This window comes from Phalacrocorax aristotelis, chromosome 2, assembly GCF_949628215.1.
Source record: "Phalacrocorax aristotelis chromosome 2, bGulAri2.1, whole genome shotgun sequence".
Classification (NCBI taxonomy): domain Eukaryota; kingdom Metazoa; phylum Chordata; class Aves; order Suliformes; family Phalacrocoracidae; genus Phalacrocorax; species Phalacrocorax aristotelis.
The window spans coordinates 22,698,099-22,715,287 of record NC_134277.1 but is presented as its reverse complement, the minus strand read 5'-3'; the positions used below and the strand labels follow the sequence as shown (position 1 = coordinate 22,715,287).

General features: G+C 38.5%; 2 protein-coding genes across 3 annotated transcripts in view; both read left to right on the top strand.

Annotated features, from left to right (window-relative positions):
* LOC142052499 (macrophage mannose receptor 1-like) overlaps positions 1 to 2,128 on the top strand; it is a 36,381-nt gene extending 34,253 nt beyond the window's left edge. For both annotated transcript variants that reach the window (XM_075082693.1, XM_075082692.1), the window contains 2 exons: positions 508 to 540; positions 1,195 to 2,128. In XM_075082693.1, the coding sequence (XP_074938794.1) occupies positions 508 to 540; positions 1,195 to 1,364 (203 nt within the window). In that variant the 3' untranslated portion in view covers positions 1,365 to 2,128. The remainder of the gene's footprint in view (positions 1 to 507; positions 541 to 1,194) is intronic.
* Positions 2,129 to 4,243: 2,115 nt separating this feature from the next.
* LOC142052501 (macrophage mannose receptor 1-like) overlaps positions 4,244 to 17,189 on the top strand; it is a 34,269-nt gene continuing 21,323 nt past the window's right edge. The window contains exons 1-11 of the mRNA XM_075082694.1: positions 4,244 to 4,400; positions 5,579 to 5,752; positions 6,955 to 7,116; positions 8,060 to 8,173; positions 9,269 to 9,415; positions 11,175 to 11,357; positions 12,257 to 12,411; positions 13,660 to 13,773; positions 14,953 to 15,068; positions 15,973 to 16,121; positions 16,982 to 17,181. Coding sequence (XP_074938795.1) covers positions 4,340 to 4,400; positions 5,579 to 5,752; positions 6,955 to 7,116; positions 8,060 to 8,173; positions 9,269 to 9,415; positions 11,175 to 11,357; positions 12,257 to 12,411; positions 13,660 to 13,773; positions 14,953 to 15,068; positions 15,973 to 16,121; positions 16,982 to 17,181 — 1,575 coding nt within the window. The 5' untranslated portion in view covers positions 4,244 to 4,339. The remainder of the gene's footprint in view (positions 4,401 to 5,578; positions 5,753 to 6,954; positions 7,117 to 8,059; positions 8,174 to 9,268; positions 9,416 to 11,174; positions 11,358 to 12,256; positions 12,412 to 13,659; positions 13,774 to 14,952; positions 15,069 to 15,972; positions 16,122 to 16,981; positions 17,182 to 17,189) is intronic.

Genomic DNA, 17,189 nt, shown 5'->3' with positions numbered 1-17,189 from the left:
GTCTTTTTTTTATGCATAGACTAATTGGAAGATTGCAGCCTTGATTCAGAGGGCATTTTGCAGGGAAGACATTTAAGAATTTTAAACTTAATTGTAACAGCAGAAGCCTGCTGGACGTGCAGAGCTTCCTAAAATGTGCTATGTGAAAATAATCTTGAGTTGTACGTCATGTTCTTAGTAAACTAAAGTTAATATTTCAGGAAAAATGTGAAAAAGGTATTTTTGAGTGAACATAGAAAAGTATCATTTTTTGAATATTGGTAGATATAAATATAATATAACATTTTAAATGAATGAATATTTTAGTTCGGTAATGTTAAGTAGGAAGGTAAAGCCTTAGTAACATATTTTTTGCCTCACTTATGTTGCCTTTTGTAACAGATGTATATGTTATTAATGCAATGGTAATACTTCAGGGGTTTTTGTTCCTGTATAATTTTAGCAAAACAGTCAAACTTATGAATTCTAATGAAGTATCATATTATTTCTCTCGAATATTGATTGAAGTTGAGCCAAGTGGGAGTCCTCTAGAGCAAAAAGGTAAGAGCTTTCATAAGAAAATTACCAAACATCTAAATACAAGAAGAACTTAAAAGGAGTTTTCCCAAATCATCCCCTTTTAGAGAACAAGTCGTGCTTATGGTTACTGGGATGCATGGTTATAAATCATTCAGGGCAATCCCATGGTGCCTTTTACATGCACACAAGCACTCACATGCTCTTGGTTGACTGGACTGCTGCAGGGCTAACCCTGAGCTGACAAGGTCAGCAGTGGCTCAAGTGGTGACTAACCCTGAGAACAGGCACAGAGAGCTTTAACTAGGCTCTTAAAACCTATGTAGATGTATACGCAAATTTCTTCCATAGGTATTATTGTAAATAATGTAACATAAAAATATTGTAAAACTAATTTCCAAATACTTAGCATCCCCTATCCATATCTAAAGCATGCATTTTCACTGAATTCTTACAAGCATCCACTGCATGTATTGTATATCACTGTAATCCAGATGCAATAAAACCATGTTAGCTTTAGCAGCTGAGACCTGGCTACTGATCAGCAATTCAGCGCTCAGATTTACACTGAACAGACTCCAAGTTCAGGCAGGAGGGAACATGTCATCCATGTTTTTCATGTTGTATGTGGAATAAAAAATTACTAAGATTTCTCACAGTTTTATGCATCCATTTCAGGCAAGGAAAAGAATGAAGAGACTCACCCACCTGTTCACGCCTCTGTTTGGCCACTCATTTTCTTGGCTATTCTCACTCTTCTTGGAGCCAGCATGTCTGCCTATTTCTATAAAAGAAAAAGACAAAACAAACTCTCAACAGATTCTGGCAATGAAACACTTCTAAAATGATGTGTTGGTGACTGAAGAATTGGTGAGAATGGGTCGTGTGGCATGTACCAATTCAGAGGAGTAAGTTACTTGGTGAAATTAAAGGACGTATCTGTTAAAAGTCTCTAGTGAGGATATGTGTAATCTTAAATTAAATCCCTTTTCTCCTTTTGCACTAACAGACTCTTTTGTATCCTGCATATTTTACAAAATCGGAATTATGAATTGATGTTATACTTCTGTAACTGTCAAGATGTTGTCAAGTGCCTTAGCAAAAACACTAGTGTAAATACCTTGCCAAGAACAAATAAATGTACTGAAAAAGGACTATAAAAGTCAACTAGTGAGAATGAATGTTCAATAAAGTGTGACTGCTACCTAGAACTGTATTCCCATGACCTTGTGGACACTGCAAAGAACTGAACTCTGTTGTAATCTTGAACTCATTTTGTCTCGCAAACTGCACTCATTCAGACCAGAACTTTTATTGTTCCTTATAGCTGTATCCTATTACACTTACTTATAAAATGGTGCTTCATATACTTATCTCAGATAACTTTGGGATAGAAAACCTTGCCATTTTCATTCTGTGCTATGGAAAATACAGTTCATATCAGCAACGGATATTAAGCTCAGGTGTAGGTTTTGGTCTTTTTTCAATCTGATAATATGATTGTTAACCGTAGTATATTCACTAACATGAATTAAAATATTCTCACCCTTGCATTCTTCCTTCTTTTTATTAATGCTTTGAAATAAATAAAGTTTTTATTAGTACAATTTTCAGCTTCAGACTTCCCTGTGATTCAAGTGATAGGAAAGGGGAAGGGAGGTGCTCCTCTCTGCACAGTAGCTCTTTTATCAATAACAAGGAGGGCTTCTCTGCCCACCACTTTGAATACAGCTTGAATAAGCACCAACTTGCCATTTTTAAATGTGAGAAAAAGGAACGGAAAACTAAGGAGTGTTGCAGATGATACTGTACTAGGAATCTGCAAGAGGACTAAGTTTAAGATGTTAGGAAAACAGTGGAAAGCAGTACCAAATAGCATTTAGGTGAGCTGCAAATATAATTTAGACACTAACCACTTTATGGAGGAGTGATCAGCAGATAGGCCAAGCAAACAACCTGCCTTCCCCAGGCTGCACAGACTCTACTGAGCAAGCTGGAAAGTTAAGAGAAATAATAATAAAAAGTAATGAAGTTTATTATCTAGGCACTGGACTCCTATTTTCTTGGCATAAATTCAATGACAAATTTAGCACGCTGGTGAGAACAGGTTATTGCACAAGTGAAATGCAGCACGCAGGATGTTGACCTCAGAATGTTTGTAACCAGCATCAAGTTGGCTTGTCATGTGAAAGGGGCAGCTCTGAAGTGCTCAGTTCTTCTTTTATCCTACCCCAGTGTCTGCACTAATCCCCCGCCACCGCTCTGCAGCCTTGGAGGGATGAATCTTCACAAGCATCCATTTATACAAGAGGGGGACTAAAGCCCAGTTTGAGCTGGAGCATAGCTGGCACGCCATGAGGCAGAAGAGAGAGGTAGGCAGGAATTGTGTCCTCCAGGTACTTTCCCGTGGGATCCCCTCTGTTGGAGGCACTTCATTTTGTGACTTCAGATGTATCCAAAATATCGCTTCATTCAGTAAACTCAGTTTCTGTTTCTCTCCCACCCCATCGTTGACTGTGACACCACTCAGTTTTACAACTTTGAGCTACCCTTTTAAGTCTTGCTCACGCTAAGCTTTCCTTGAATGTCCCCTGCAAATAGAGTAGTTATTATTAAACAATTTATGCAAGTCCTACTTTTACTGAAATCCAGCCATTTTTCTTCTGAAAATGTTTTTCTCTCTTAGTACTTCATAACTGTCAAGAAGTTTAGCCACTTGCAATGATTTTCCCTAACACCTTATAAATAAAAGCAAAGATCGTTGCTCCTCATATGACATCTGTTCAATTTCTATATATACCTCACTACTGACTGTTTCACTTCTCATTTTTTTTCAATTTCATTACCACAACTTTTCATTTCACTGGTGTAAATAAGCAGAAGGAACAGCAGGACTTCTCTGCATGTGAATTTTTGCCAGCACAGCTTTGCAGCGTAGTTGTACAGGAATTGCCATGCCAATATAAGTCTTCAGATGAGCACTTTGCTCACAGATTAAAAGGAGATTATCCAATTTAGCTTACATTTGGCTTTCTCCTGGAACACCCTCGTTAGGAATTTCTCAAATAGATGAACACATCCTCTTGCTTGACAAAAGTATTCCCAACAAAAGTTTCCCTCCTGTTGCAGGGAAGCTTACCACTAGCCTACAGCATTGAACACCTTCACTTCTTTCAGATCTTCAGCAAGTAGTTATAAACAGCCCAGCCTCAGGCTGTGGTCAAAGCAAGTAGTGTAACAGAGCAGAAAAAAGCAATTTTAGCCCTCAGAGTAATAGTTCATAATACACTGAATACTGAAGATCCTGTAAAATTTGCTCTCTTTCTTCTAGATATGTAGACCTGTGACGTTATAGCAGTGTACTGAACCACTGTGGTTTTGTCTCCCTTTGCTTCTGAGATGTAAGGGTTAAAGCAGAGACTGAATTTTTCATCAATGATATTTCACAGCAGGTTTCTTGTCACCTATTCTCAAGTTGCTTTTTACAAGTTCTGTCCTGTGTAGCACCCCAACAACTGACCCGTATATAACACTAGCAAAGTCCCAGAAAAAGACAAATGTCCCCACCTCTAGTTACAAGGACAGAGACTTCAGTTGTGGAAGCGACTCATTCTTCAAAGGGCGCAGTGTTCACAATGTGCATTCTAGTTACTTAAAAATACCACGTGATAGGATATTTCCTTATTTTGAGCACAGAGCTTTAGCCATCAACCCTTTGACACAGAGAAGGACCTGGTACTATCCTCACTCGGGAGGATTTTATATACTGCCAATCTTACAGTCCAACTTTTGGTAGAGGAATGAAAAGCAAGTTACATTTGCAATGAGTTTCTCCAGGTTCCTAGTTTTTCTTTCCCTTTTGCATGGTTCATTACAGTCACTGGGTAAGTTTCCTGTTGGTTTTGTGTTAAACTAGAAATGAAAATGCTTTTCCTGGGGCAGTTTTACAGTTTTAATGCATAGACTGATTATTTTATATTTGTTATCAGATTTGATACACAGTCTAAAAAGTATGTTGGGTATTACCCTGGCAGTTGATTCACAGAGGGATGTTGGGGGAAATAGAGGTAAATTCCTTTCTGTGGAATTTCTTTCTGTGGAATTTCTTTCTGTGGAAATAGTAAATCAGATGGCACTGTATGGGAGGGCAAGGAGAGATGAGGAAGCATGGAGCTCTTTCCATTTACCCTCCCCATCACAGCCATGGTGCAGAGGTCAGTCAAAGGGGTTTAGAGCCATGTTTTCATGACAGCTGTGCAAGTTTCTCCTTCTGCTCCAAGACATGAGGTATGAGAAGGAAGAACTGGCTCCTCCCCTCCAGTCTGACCAAATTAGAAGAATAGTTCTAGTCTGAAGATGTCTATGACTCATTGGGTATAGGTATAGAGAGAAACGGTAAAGCAGTAATGTATGTAGAACTGAGCAGATAAATGTGTTTGCATGAATGTGATATTGAGAGGATATATCAGAAATTTCAGGATAAAAGAATGCTTTTGTAACACAGTGATAGTTTAAAAAGGTGAAGCATTGCTAATCTTCAAGAATCTGAGTTGAGGGTGAATCTGCAAGACCTCTCTAAGTGCAGAAATGTGCAATTGAAACTTAAGATTTTTACTGTGTAAATATGTCCATGACAACCAAATCTATATTCTCTCTGGTCAGCTATCCTTTTTCTTTAAACAATTAATGAAAAGATGGAGCGATAAAGTGAACCTATGAGCCATACAGAATACAACAATGCAGTGTACTCATTGTCTGAGATCTACTTGTGGTTTTTCTGTCTTCAGAAACCATAACTTATCAGCAACTTATCATTACAGAATTTGGCTTTCTGATAAAGTATATATATCAAACTCTAAACACAGTATTTAAACCCCAAATTTTACTAAACAAACATTTTATTTAAAATCTTTAGCTACACGGGGGGAAAAATGATAAAAATTAATTTAAAAAAAAGATGTTGTGTCCTCTCAATTTAGATAGACAGGTCCATTACTAGAAAGTCAGATTTATGATTTTATAATTATTTTCCTAAGTCCTCTTAACACTTTCTTCCCACTAGATACCTTTACATTACGAGGAAATGCCAATGGACAGCCGTGTGTATTCCCTTTCAAATATGAAGGCAAACAGTACAATGAGTGCACAGATGCGGGTAGGTCAGATGGCTGGCTCTGGTGTGCGACAACTGCAGACTTTGATGCTGATAAACTGTATGGATTTTGCCCACTAATAAGTAAGTCCTGCATTTTATTTATTAACTTGTCATGAAACATTGCTGAGAAAATCATCTATTGAGCTAGCAGGTTCTTTATCAGCTACCAGCCACACACTCTCATGACAAGCCTTGTCAGAGGAGCCCAAATGAAAATAATCTGACTGAACATTGGCCCCATTAGCCAAGTGCTTCCTCCATAGTGAGTGGAGAGGAAGAGATGCCTACAGAGTGTGGTTCAGCCCAGCCAGGTTCTAACTCACCTGCTGGCGGTGACTGTTTCTCTTTGTGGACCAGAGAGGTGAGGAAGTTCTTTGATATCTCATTTCATGTGGTTTAAGTACATGGCATGTCCAGCATGAATTTAGACTGATATCCTCCTCTCAAAAAATTCCCACTGCTCTTTATTCCTCAGGCATGCCCTGTAGATCAGTTCTCACTTAAACTGCCGTGTACCGTTTTTTTCCCCTTAACATCCATTTCCTATCTTGTTCTTGTCTCCTATTGCCAGCTTACACAAAAATTCTGCTGCTGAAATTATCCTCCTCTCCCATCTTTGTATTAGCTTCTGCAGCAAACTTATATTTGGATCCCCTCACCTCAGGACACAAACTGTTTCACTTTTTTCACCAACTGCCTTCCCAGTACCAACAGTTTCACAAGGTTTTGTGAGTTGTTCTGCAAACAAACACTGCAGCTGATTTGTACATTGGTGTTGCACAGACTGTTTTTATAGCTCCTTGGGCTGTCAAGGGCCAGGTTCTGCCAGTTTTGAAAAGGCTGCTCCTCTTGATGAGCCAAGAGTGAGTTCCTGTCCCGCAGGGATGAAGAGCCTCCAGGGTCATAGTTCACCTACATGCTTACTTTCCTCCTCTGACTTCACCCTGGAATCTTTTTTTCATCAACAGATATGTCTGGTTTACCTAGTATGACATCTTGTGTAAAAGAGAATTTAGAAGCAAATATTGGAAACCCATTCACTCCCTTCTGAAAACTTAGACATTTAAAATAATGGTTTTAATTAAAAAAAAAAAAACTTTTTTTTTTTTTTTTTTTAAATTGATGCCTAATCTGATTTCAGTTTTTCTGGTGCTTTAAAATTGATGTTAGCATACAGTTAATACTGTGCATTTTTAGAGATTTTGCATTATTACATACTTAATTTCTTTTAGTTGGTGCAGTGTCAGTCCTCTAACAGCTGTGCTCTATGTCACTTATTCTAGATGACACAGAAAGATTTTGGACAGAAGATACTTCAACTGGCATTTACTATCAGATAAACTCAGAATCAGCTCTAACATGGCACCAAGCAAGGAAAAGCTGTCAGCAGCAAAATGCAGAACTATTAAGCATCACAGACGTTTACGAGCAAGCATATATAGGAGGTAAAATGATAGAGAAGATGACCTTATATGCTGCCCCAGAGCTTTAGGCAACAAAGTTGGCTCCCTTGTCTTCTGTCTCAGCGAAGAAGACAGGGTGTCAAGGGTGGTTCAGCAGCCACCAAAAGGGAGATGGTCTGAACTGCCCTTCCACTAGCTGGTGTGTTTTTTGTGAAGGATTGATCCCAAACCTCTACGGTGGTGGAAACGGCCCCATCCTACCTTTGTGCTCAGGAGGGAGCTAGCACATCTTCTGTAGCCTGTCCCGGGGGAGGGTTTTCTCTGCTTGCTATCCTGCCAGTATACTCATTCCTGAGCAGAGCTATGGTCTGGTCCTCAAATTTGCATTTTTCCTCTGTGTTTCAAGGACTATTCATCTTTCTAGGAGAACATATGATGATGGCTAGATTGGTACTAATATGGGTACATTTGCATACATAAACTCCAAATAATTCCAGTGGATTTCAGATACAAGTATCATGGTATCAGTTTGGTTATAAATGGTGTGAAGGAGGCTTTGAAACCACTCACAAAGAAAAAAAATCTGTAAAAAACAGATTGGCAAACACTCTTTGTCTTTTTGATGTGTTTGCCCCACGACATCTGTTACAGAAACATTTTAGCACAACTCTCTAAAGAAAATAAGGTATTTTTTACATCTCTTATGTTGTAATGAAACAAAGTGAGAGAAGTAAAGTCTTATTTAAGCAGTGAAATAAGATGTTCCTTTGTCCTTTTAACTACTGAGATCTCTGCTAAATCAATATTTATTCATTTACATACTTTAATTTTTTATTCTGTGCACCTCAGTAATGCAGAAAGCACTGTTTTGGGGCTGGTTTAAACTAAGAAATATAAATTTATTACTATTTACTTTATTTCTTTTAAATTAACTTGCTAAGTATGGGAATAGGGAGATATAACTGACTTTTTTTTTCTCATTTAGAGCAAACTGAAAAATTCAGTTTTGCATTCTGGATTGGATTGCACACTTTGAATTTCAACAGTGGATGGCAATGGGCTGGGGGCAGCCCTTTCAGATATTTAAATTGGGCTCCAGGTATGAACTCTGTCTATTTTGTAATCTTTGAATGCATTCTTATAAGACACCAGTTAATAAAAACTGCCCTGCTTTTATTTCAGGAAAGCCCATTCTGATTTACAATAGCTGAAGATCTAGGTCTTTACTTTAAGAAGTAAAATTCCAGATTCCAAATTTCACTATGGATATCAGCTATAGCAAGTTCTTTTATTTTCTTATATAAGGAGAGAGCTTGTTTATGAAAGCAGAGTATCATTTGGAGGGATATATAACCCTACAGACAAGAGATCAGAATTTTTCCATAGCGTGCTGCCCAAGAGTATTAATATGAATCAAATATTCCAAAACTAGCAAAATATTTATAAAATAATGGCACTATGTTGTCTGGAGAAATTCTAAGTATTATTGAGAGGCTTAGAGAACCAGCTCATAATTCCTCAGCAGTTTATGCAAAACTGCACTGGGTCACCTCGAGGAAGGGAGGCAGGGGTGGGTTTGTGGTGCTCCTCACACGCGGGGAGTTCTTCTGTTTGTTGGTTTTTTGGTCCCGTGTTTCCTTTGTGCCATGAGTATTTCAAGCTATCTCCTGTTTTGAAAAAGTTACAGGGTGGTAAAGGAATAATAAAACTCTCCTCTAAGTTTTCAAAATACCTGTATCAGTAAATTTCTTTTGCTGCTTACAGGTTTTTTACACACTGCAACTGAAAAGAGAAAAGCTATTTTATATGAAAGTAGAGTTGTGAAGTTCTGGAGATATACTGAAGGGATGGTATAATTTAAAACTGAATATTTTGAAAGTTTGGAAGTTTTTGACATAGCATAACAGTCTAGCTTCAGTTGTTCTGTCTGTGAGCACCAGGAGGAAAAGAACCAGAAATTTCCTAGTACTATCCTGACACAAAGTCAATGGTGGGTCATTACTTCACTCTCAAAGCATTAGCTAAAAGCATCATCCTATAAACTACAACACCAGTTATCCTAAGGGAGAGGGCGTCTTCATATTAAGCATTGAAGAAATCAGAATAAGTTGATGTTTCTACTGCTAATATGATGGTTTTGTTAATCTTTTAATTTATTTTCACTGTGAGGTTCTATTTTCTCCCTTACTCAAAGGAAGTCCTTTCCTGCTCCCTGGGAAAATTTGTGGAGTGATGAATCCAAGAAAGAATGCTAAATGGGAAAACAAAGCATGTAACCAGAGGCTCGGCTACATTTGTCAAAAGCGGAACTTCAGTTCAAAGACTGACGTTATACCCAAAGGTAGGTTAGTCAAATAAAAAGATTTTTCTTTGACTTTTAGAAAGAGCAATCTGTAAAGATCTGCAAATGATAAAAGGTATGCAACATTATTTTTCAACCAAGGTGCTAGAAATCTTTGAAAAGCACAGCTGTACATGTGCACACAGACTTTTAGAGATTGCTTTTGTCCTCCCATTGTGTATTAACCATTTGTAGGAGAATATTATTATTTTGTTTCATCACTCTGTCATTCATTCTTGCAAGATGGATAAAAGCTGCTCTGTCATTGTAACCAGTGCCAGCAATCAAATTTGCCTAAACACAGTAGAAATTTTATGCTTCTCCTTTTCTTCTCATTTGCTCTAAATGTGCAATTGCAGTTACTCTAATATTAATGCAAAAAAAATCCTCCTCTGAAGACCTCAGTGTGCAGTGTGTTGGGTTCATACGAGCAGAGGAGAAGGAATAGTAGTATTCAAAGAGGCTGCTTTTCATCCATGGGCCACCCTGACCTGAGGCTTCAATGACACAACATGGCTACGAACATGCCACATGCAGGAGGGATCTGCTGGAGGCTGTCATCTGGGAATGTTATAAAAGCTATTTTCAAAGAAGTAGTTATAGTAAATAAATTAGAGAAAAAAATTCAGACAATCTTTATTGAAAGAAATGCAGGGCTATATTTTTAAAGCAAGCTTAAGGTAAGCTTTTAAGGATATTTAGGAATCTAAGTAACAAACGCCACTGAGTTAATATAAAAACTACCAACTGCACTAATTTGCACTGTTTACTGCAGTTACCGAAGAATTACTTCATGCTTTTCCATATCAGAAAATTATGTGTGGTTGCAAAAAGACATTAAAGAGGAGGCAGAGCCTAATGTCAGCCACTGCATGCAGCAAGGGAGACCATGACACACTGACCAAACTGCTCTGGGGGCAAAGAGGGGAGAGGCTGACTGCTGACGCGGTGTCACGGACACTGCACATGACCAATATGATCAAGCAAATGCCAGTTTATTACAGACACAGCACGGTTAATATAGCTCTGTAATCACCTTATTACACACAAGCCTATTGTTTATTACACACAAGCCTTGGGCTTCATCCTAAGGATAGCCACTAGCAGCATCAGCAACTCCTGAATGTGGATTGTCCTGGTTTTGCTAAACTGTAACGAGACACTCCCGCCGGTGATATGGGATGCGGCCCCTGTTGACAGAGTAGCGCCTGTGGCCAACCTTGGAATTTGCAACTTATTAGGAAGATGTAATGCCACCCTGCACGTCCCCCCAGTAAGTTTGTACAATGCCACTTTGTAAGTCTTGGAAAATACAAAATCACATTTGTTAGTAATAGCTACATACATTGGTTTTTAACTTGCGACATCCTTGAGGCCATCTTATTCACAGGCAGATTAAGTCCACACAGTCTGAGCCTGGATTGTTCACTACGTGTCCTTTGCTTTCCAGATATCCCACAGCTGACATCTGCTTTGGTCTCTCTTTCCTTCCAGTGCTTTATGTCAGATTGCATTTCTGACACAACGTGGGCATTTTTCAACAATTCTCTGCTTAAGAAGACATCATTCTATTTGCATATTTAGCATACTGTGCCTTAATGATATTTGTTTTTCATTTGGATGTATTTGCATTTCTAACTACAGCTTTATGTTTATTCATATAGTCCCACTTTTGTTAAAAGTGCTTGAGAGGCCTCATTCTAGTGTCTTTTATTTTCCTCTTACAAAATTGTTCTGAAAAATTGTGCTTTGATTTTAGAGGAATCGAGACCTATTAAGTGCCCAGATGGCTGGTGGCCATACACAGGCCACTGCTACAGCATTCAACGGGAACCCAAAATATGGAAAGATGCTCTGACTTCATGTAAGGGGCAAGATGGAGATTTGGCAAGTGTCCACAACATTGCTGAATATGGCTTTCTAGTGTCACAGCTTGGTTACAGTGAGTATATCTGTAGGCCTGTATTGTGTTTGCCCCATCTGTAACATGAAAGCTGGGCTTCATGTTAAATATGAAGGCTTTCTCTGAAATGTCACAAGTGGAAGGCTGAATATAATTTACAGTGCTCTTTTATGTGGTTGCTGTTTCATAAACATAGAAGTATATTTACCATGGCGTATTCTACATTGTAAAACATCATAAAGCAGGAAAAGAAAAAAATGGTATTCTTAAAAGAGACACATAAAGATATCTAAAGATTGCACTTTTGACATCTTTATTCTATGTTCAATATCTTTAGAACTGAACTCCAAACCTAGAAGAAATTTAACTTCTCGCTGAGATTAAAACCTCTTGCTGAGGTTAATGTCTTGCTATAGCTCCTTCTAAGAAAATATCTTTTAACTTCTGATTTTCCTGAAATATGTAGCAACCAGTCCTGACACTTGCTGCACATGCTAGACTCGCTGAACACCCCTGACAGCCCTCTAATGCTTCCCTGTTATGGAGGTGTATTGGCAGATGTCTTCATGGCTTGGGCTCCGTATGATCTCCTGACAGGCAGGACACCCACAGACACTCACTGTCCTACCCTCCATGCTGGGGACCATTTTGTTGTTCTAAGTCACAGACACTCTGAATGTGTGCAAAAATCTTATGCCAGCCATAAAGAGCCCTGTATCTATTAAAGTCAGTATTTCTGGGTAGAATCCAAGGCATTTGAAAAGGCCAGAAAGGTACAGACCCACATGTCTCTTACTGCAGATCTGAGAGGAAACAAGCATTTTTGTTAAAGCATGAAGACCACCTCTCACGTACCATATCCCAAATTTATCAGTCCCCGTTTGTTCACTGTATTGTATAGCACTCCATAAGCAAACCTATTTCTTTTCATGCTTCAGAGCCAACAGAAGAGCTATGGCTGGGTCTGAATGACCTGAAGGCTCGCTTCTATTTTGCGTGGAGTGATGGGACTCCTGTGACGTTCACCATATGGCAGCGCAGGCATCCCACCTACACAAATGGTCTGGAGGACTGCGTTGTTATGAAGGGGCAGGTATAACCATGCAGTCATTTTATTGTAATGCAAACTAATAACTACATCAGTCTTAAACCACTTGCCTTTATATACTTATTCAGGGGTCATTCTGTATCTTAGCTTAAAATATTTTTTCCAATAACTTTGGCATCAACCAGAAGAGAAGTTCAGAGGTCTGGAGAGATTAGAATTAGAGAGGTAGCATTTTTCCAGTGCTAACTTTTGAGATTTCTTATCTGGTGAAAATCTGATCCAGAAATTTTACATTAGATTCATTCTCTTGGCTGCAGCAATGAAAAATGTTATAGCTTTGGGAGAGGAACTAGTAAATACACTGCGTGGTTGCTATTTACATACCTCATTTTCCAACCTGATAGACCATTATGTCCCTCAATGTCACTTCATTGAGACATGGCATTGAGGCATGGAGACCTGGCACTAGGGCTTGTTTCTTCAGCTGTGACATAAAGAGAGGACTAACACCTACCTGCCAAATACCTAACCTAAAATCCTATAGTATTTCTGACTGCTTGACTTGCAAACTTTATTTTCTTGCAAGACATGGTTGTTGACACATTTACATGCATGTGCGTGCACACACATACACACACAAAAAGTGTCGTGAATTTTAAAAGAAAAAATTGAAAATGCTGTTATGAAAGAAATGCTGTTATTGAAAGAGCTGTTGTATTATAGAATAATATTGATGTTTGACAGCATTAGGCATCAATATAATTGATCCTAAACCAGATTTTAGGGGGGGAAAAAGCTCCTATTTAAATTTTATTTTTTACATAATTCCTTTTTTAAAAGAAATCAATCATTTTCAGAGTCTTCTCCTTGATGGATAAAACAGTTAATTTACTGCAATACACTCAGATGTGCATTACTTCAGTTTCATTGACCTTTTTTCCAGAAGTGTAGTGAAATAATCCTGCTCTAAATGCAGATCCATTAGCCCCAGATGAGACATATCTTTACAAACCCTCTCATTAAATAGATGGTTATGATAGCAAGTAATGCTGAGACTTCAAGATGTTATTTATTTCCTTCTTTCATCTCAAAACAGCATTAAATGGATCTTAAACCAATCCTGACAGATGTGTCTATTTATTTTTCTTTAAAGTAAATCTCCAGCAATGATCTTATAGCCTTCTAGGTTACATATTTCAGTTGGTCTTGTAATGAAGTAAGAGGAAAACACTAGTTTCCTTAAGTTTATGAATGTCCCTTTTTTACATGCATTTCTTCTCCCTCCTATTCTAGGATGGATACTGGGCAACCGATGTTTGTGATAAGCAACTTGGTTACATCTGTAAAAAGAAACCTGCATCACAATCCTCTGAAAAAGAGACAATTGAGGACCCAGGCTGCCAGAAAGTAAATGCTTTCACATAAATTAATTATGTTGGGAAAAATGATCAGGAATTGATGACGTACTTGTCCTTGCTTCTTTTAGTGTCTTTGTGTTTGTATCTTCTGGAAAATCTACTCTTATTTTCCTACTAGCAATTTACTAATATATGTGCATTTTTAATTTTTGCTCTGAAAATACTCAAGTGAAGATTCATTTACATGTACATGAATACTGCCTTTCACTCCACTACCAGATGAGCCACCCTGTGACAAAATTACGTATATCTTTTAAATCATACTTTCACTGCTATTCTCTCTATGCTCTTAGCCTAACAACAGATGCAAAATTATCAAAGCTACGTTGTCTCTTCTGTCAGATCTGCTGTCTATTTAAAGTCTTCATAAAGTCCTCACTATATAAGAACAATAAAAGAAAGAAAATAATTTCAGAACAGAAAAGGAACAGCTTTTTTGTAACATATTCCTACCGATGGACTACTTAGTTGGCCTTTGAGTGATATCAGTAGTTTATTTTTGTCCAAACAAGTAATTTTTCCAGAATCGACCTTTCCAGAAAATCATTATAGTGATATTAGTCAGCATACATCTCTCTAAGAGCAGGAAAAAGCATGATATCCCTGATATTCCACCCTTCTACCCTCCCCTCAAACAAGCACTGACCGAATTCCTCTTGGCTCAGAAAGTCTCCTCACCCACCACAGTTAGGGATGGCAGGGGCAGCCCTGGGGAGCTGTGCTTGTATGAGAATTCATTTCCATATTGCAATATTTTTGTATTTCATTATGTTGGATCCTGCAGTTCTGGAAGGCTGGAGCTGCAGCTCCCCCCTTGAATGAATCACAGGCTCATTGTGGTGCAGTTCGCATAATCCCAGCCTTACTAAGCACTGGAAAGCAATAGCAAATAGCACAGTCACAATTCTCTTTGAAAAGTTACGTAAATATGAGAGAGAAAAAAACTAAGATATTCATGTCAACTTTTAAACAAAAAAAGGCTTTCTATAGGAGCAAACAGCAATGAAAAAACAGCTTTTGCTTTTTAGCTGATCAGCCCAGTCTCATCTTGTTTTTAAGCTTAGCTGCAACAAATTTAACACTGAATATTTACACAAAAAAGAGCAGAGCTAATTTCTACATTGAATTCTCTTTCAATTTCACATTAAGAACCTTATGTTTGTCACAGGGTTGGAAAAGGTATGGCTTTCACTGTTTTTTGATGGGCTCTGCACTTTTGACATTCTCAGAAGCAAATAAGACATGTGAACAGAGCAAAGCTTATCTAGCTACGGTGGAAAGCAGGTAAGAAAATATCTTTTTTTATACTTCAAAATCAGTGCTTCTGAAGGAGAAACTTGCAAAACTTGTCCAGTTGTTGAACTCTCCAAAGCATTTTATCAGCACTTCTCAAAAGTTTTGTAGTAGTAAGCCAAACAAAATTATCCATGCAGGAAAAAAAGAGACTCCATGATTGAGGGCTTGCTACTTAATCTATCATAACGGATTTCAAATTTGGGGGGTTCTTGAGTTAAACAGCTTTATCTTTCATTTCCTAATTAAATTAACTTCTATGTTAGTTTTGGTTTGGGTTTTGGTTTTTTTTTTCTGTTGGAAAGTAGCTACTACAATTTTAATCTATTTCCTGATGGGTGTTATCTCATTATGATAGAGAAGCTTCAACAAAAATGTTTTCCTACACCACCTTCTAAGCCAAATTCTGAACAAATATAGGAAATCTTCCTCAGGACCTGCCCCAGCCCAGCCAGAAAGCATCATCTCCAATCTACCCCTACCTCAGTCAGGCTTTGCAGGCTTCATGGCCTCTGAGGAACATGACTGCCTTCAGAGGTGATGGCTAGCATAGCTGGCAGTTTGGTCCTGACTTGGCGGTCTGTTTGAGGCACCTCAAAGTTTTGGAAAGACAAGGAAAATAGAATACAACTAGAAGCCCGTGTGAGCAGTGATTTGCGACATTTCACAGAGCTGAGTGGAAAGGAGAGAAGATGCCTTCAGCTGAAAGGAGAAAGTTGTCCTTCACTGAGTTCTTTTGACCACAATTAAAAGCCTGCTGAGGTTTTGCCTGAAATTCACTGAGAAGCTGTTGCCTCGGGTTCATGCTAGCATGATAGGGATACGTTTATTTGTACCACTTAGATTAATTATTGCAAGGTAATAGGTTGTGAATGAATACTGTTTTCCACTTCAGAAATGAGCAAGCCTTTCTGATTAGCCTGATGGGGTTGAGGTCTGAAAAATATTTCTGGATCGGTCTCTCTGACACAGAAGAACGAGGGAGTTTCAGGTGGACCAGTGGTGAAACTCCTCTCTTCACACACTGGAACACAGCAATGCCAGGTAAGCTCTGCACGTGCTCAACCCTTGTGATAGGAGTGCAGCTGCAATTCACGTGGGTTTCTCCCCTGGTGTTAGAAATTAGAGTAGGCACTTTCTTTTGTGCTTGTAGCTGTAGGTGGCGAACACCATCAGACCTTGTGTTTGATGCCAATGCAACAAGCACCATCACAGCTGAGTGTCAGGTGTTGTGTAAGTCAATCTCCTGCAAAGTTTTACAGAAACAGATTTTTAATATGCTAGACTGAAGGCAATACTGTTCAGGTGTTAAGAAGGTCCAAAATCTCATGTTTTCCCAACTTTTTAACACCAGTTAACATATCATCAGATTAAGAAAAATTATTATGGACAGTTTTTTGACCTACAAGGTGCATATGTGAGAAGTGAGCAGTGAACCTCTAGCTGTTTTGCATTTCAGCAAAGCAGATTAGCATCTGTGTGGGAACTCTTGCCCTCACGTTAGCTAGTTATGCCTTAAAATAAACTTCTTGTACTTGATATCAGCCTTCTTGAAATTAATTACCCATATACTGAGAATGCCAAAGTAGTTGTCAGGCCTTCTGCTACATATGTAAATAAAATCAAGTGCCCTTTGCCCTGTGATTTCCCTGGGGTGTCAAGGAAGATTTGTATTCTAAAGCTGCAAATCTTTGTTTTTGGCAAAGGTGTGTCTTTGAGACTCATTGGCCCATACCTGGGCTCTGGCAGGAGGTATCAAAAATATTTTTATATCCAGAACGGTTTTTAACCTCCATAATCTGTATATTCCTTTTCATAATTTTCTATTAATAAAACCAAAAGTCTCATTTCTAAGAGTGCAATTAAGACTGTGGTTTTGCTACTTTTTTTCCTATTTCACAAAGGAAAACAACAAGGCTGTGTTGCCATGGGAACTGGAATTGCAGCTGGATTATGGGATGTTGTTAGCTGTGAGAAGAGAGCAAATTATCTTTGCAAACAGTGGGCAGTGGGAGTACCATCTCCTGCTCCTCCAGTACAGATCCCTGCAGCCTCCTGTCCCGAAGGCTGGGACGGAGCCTCCCGGGCGGACTCATGCTTCAAAGTAAGTGT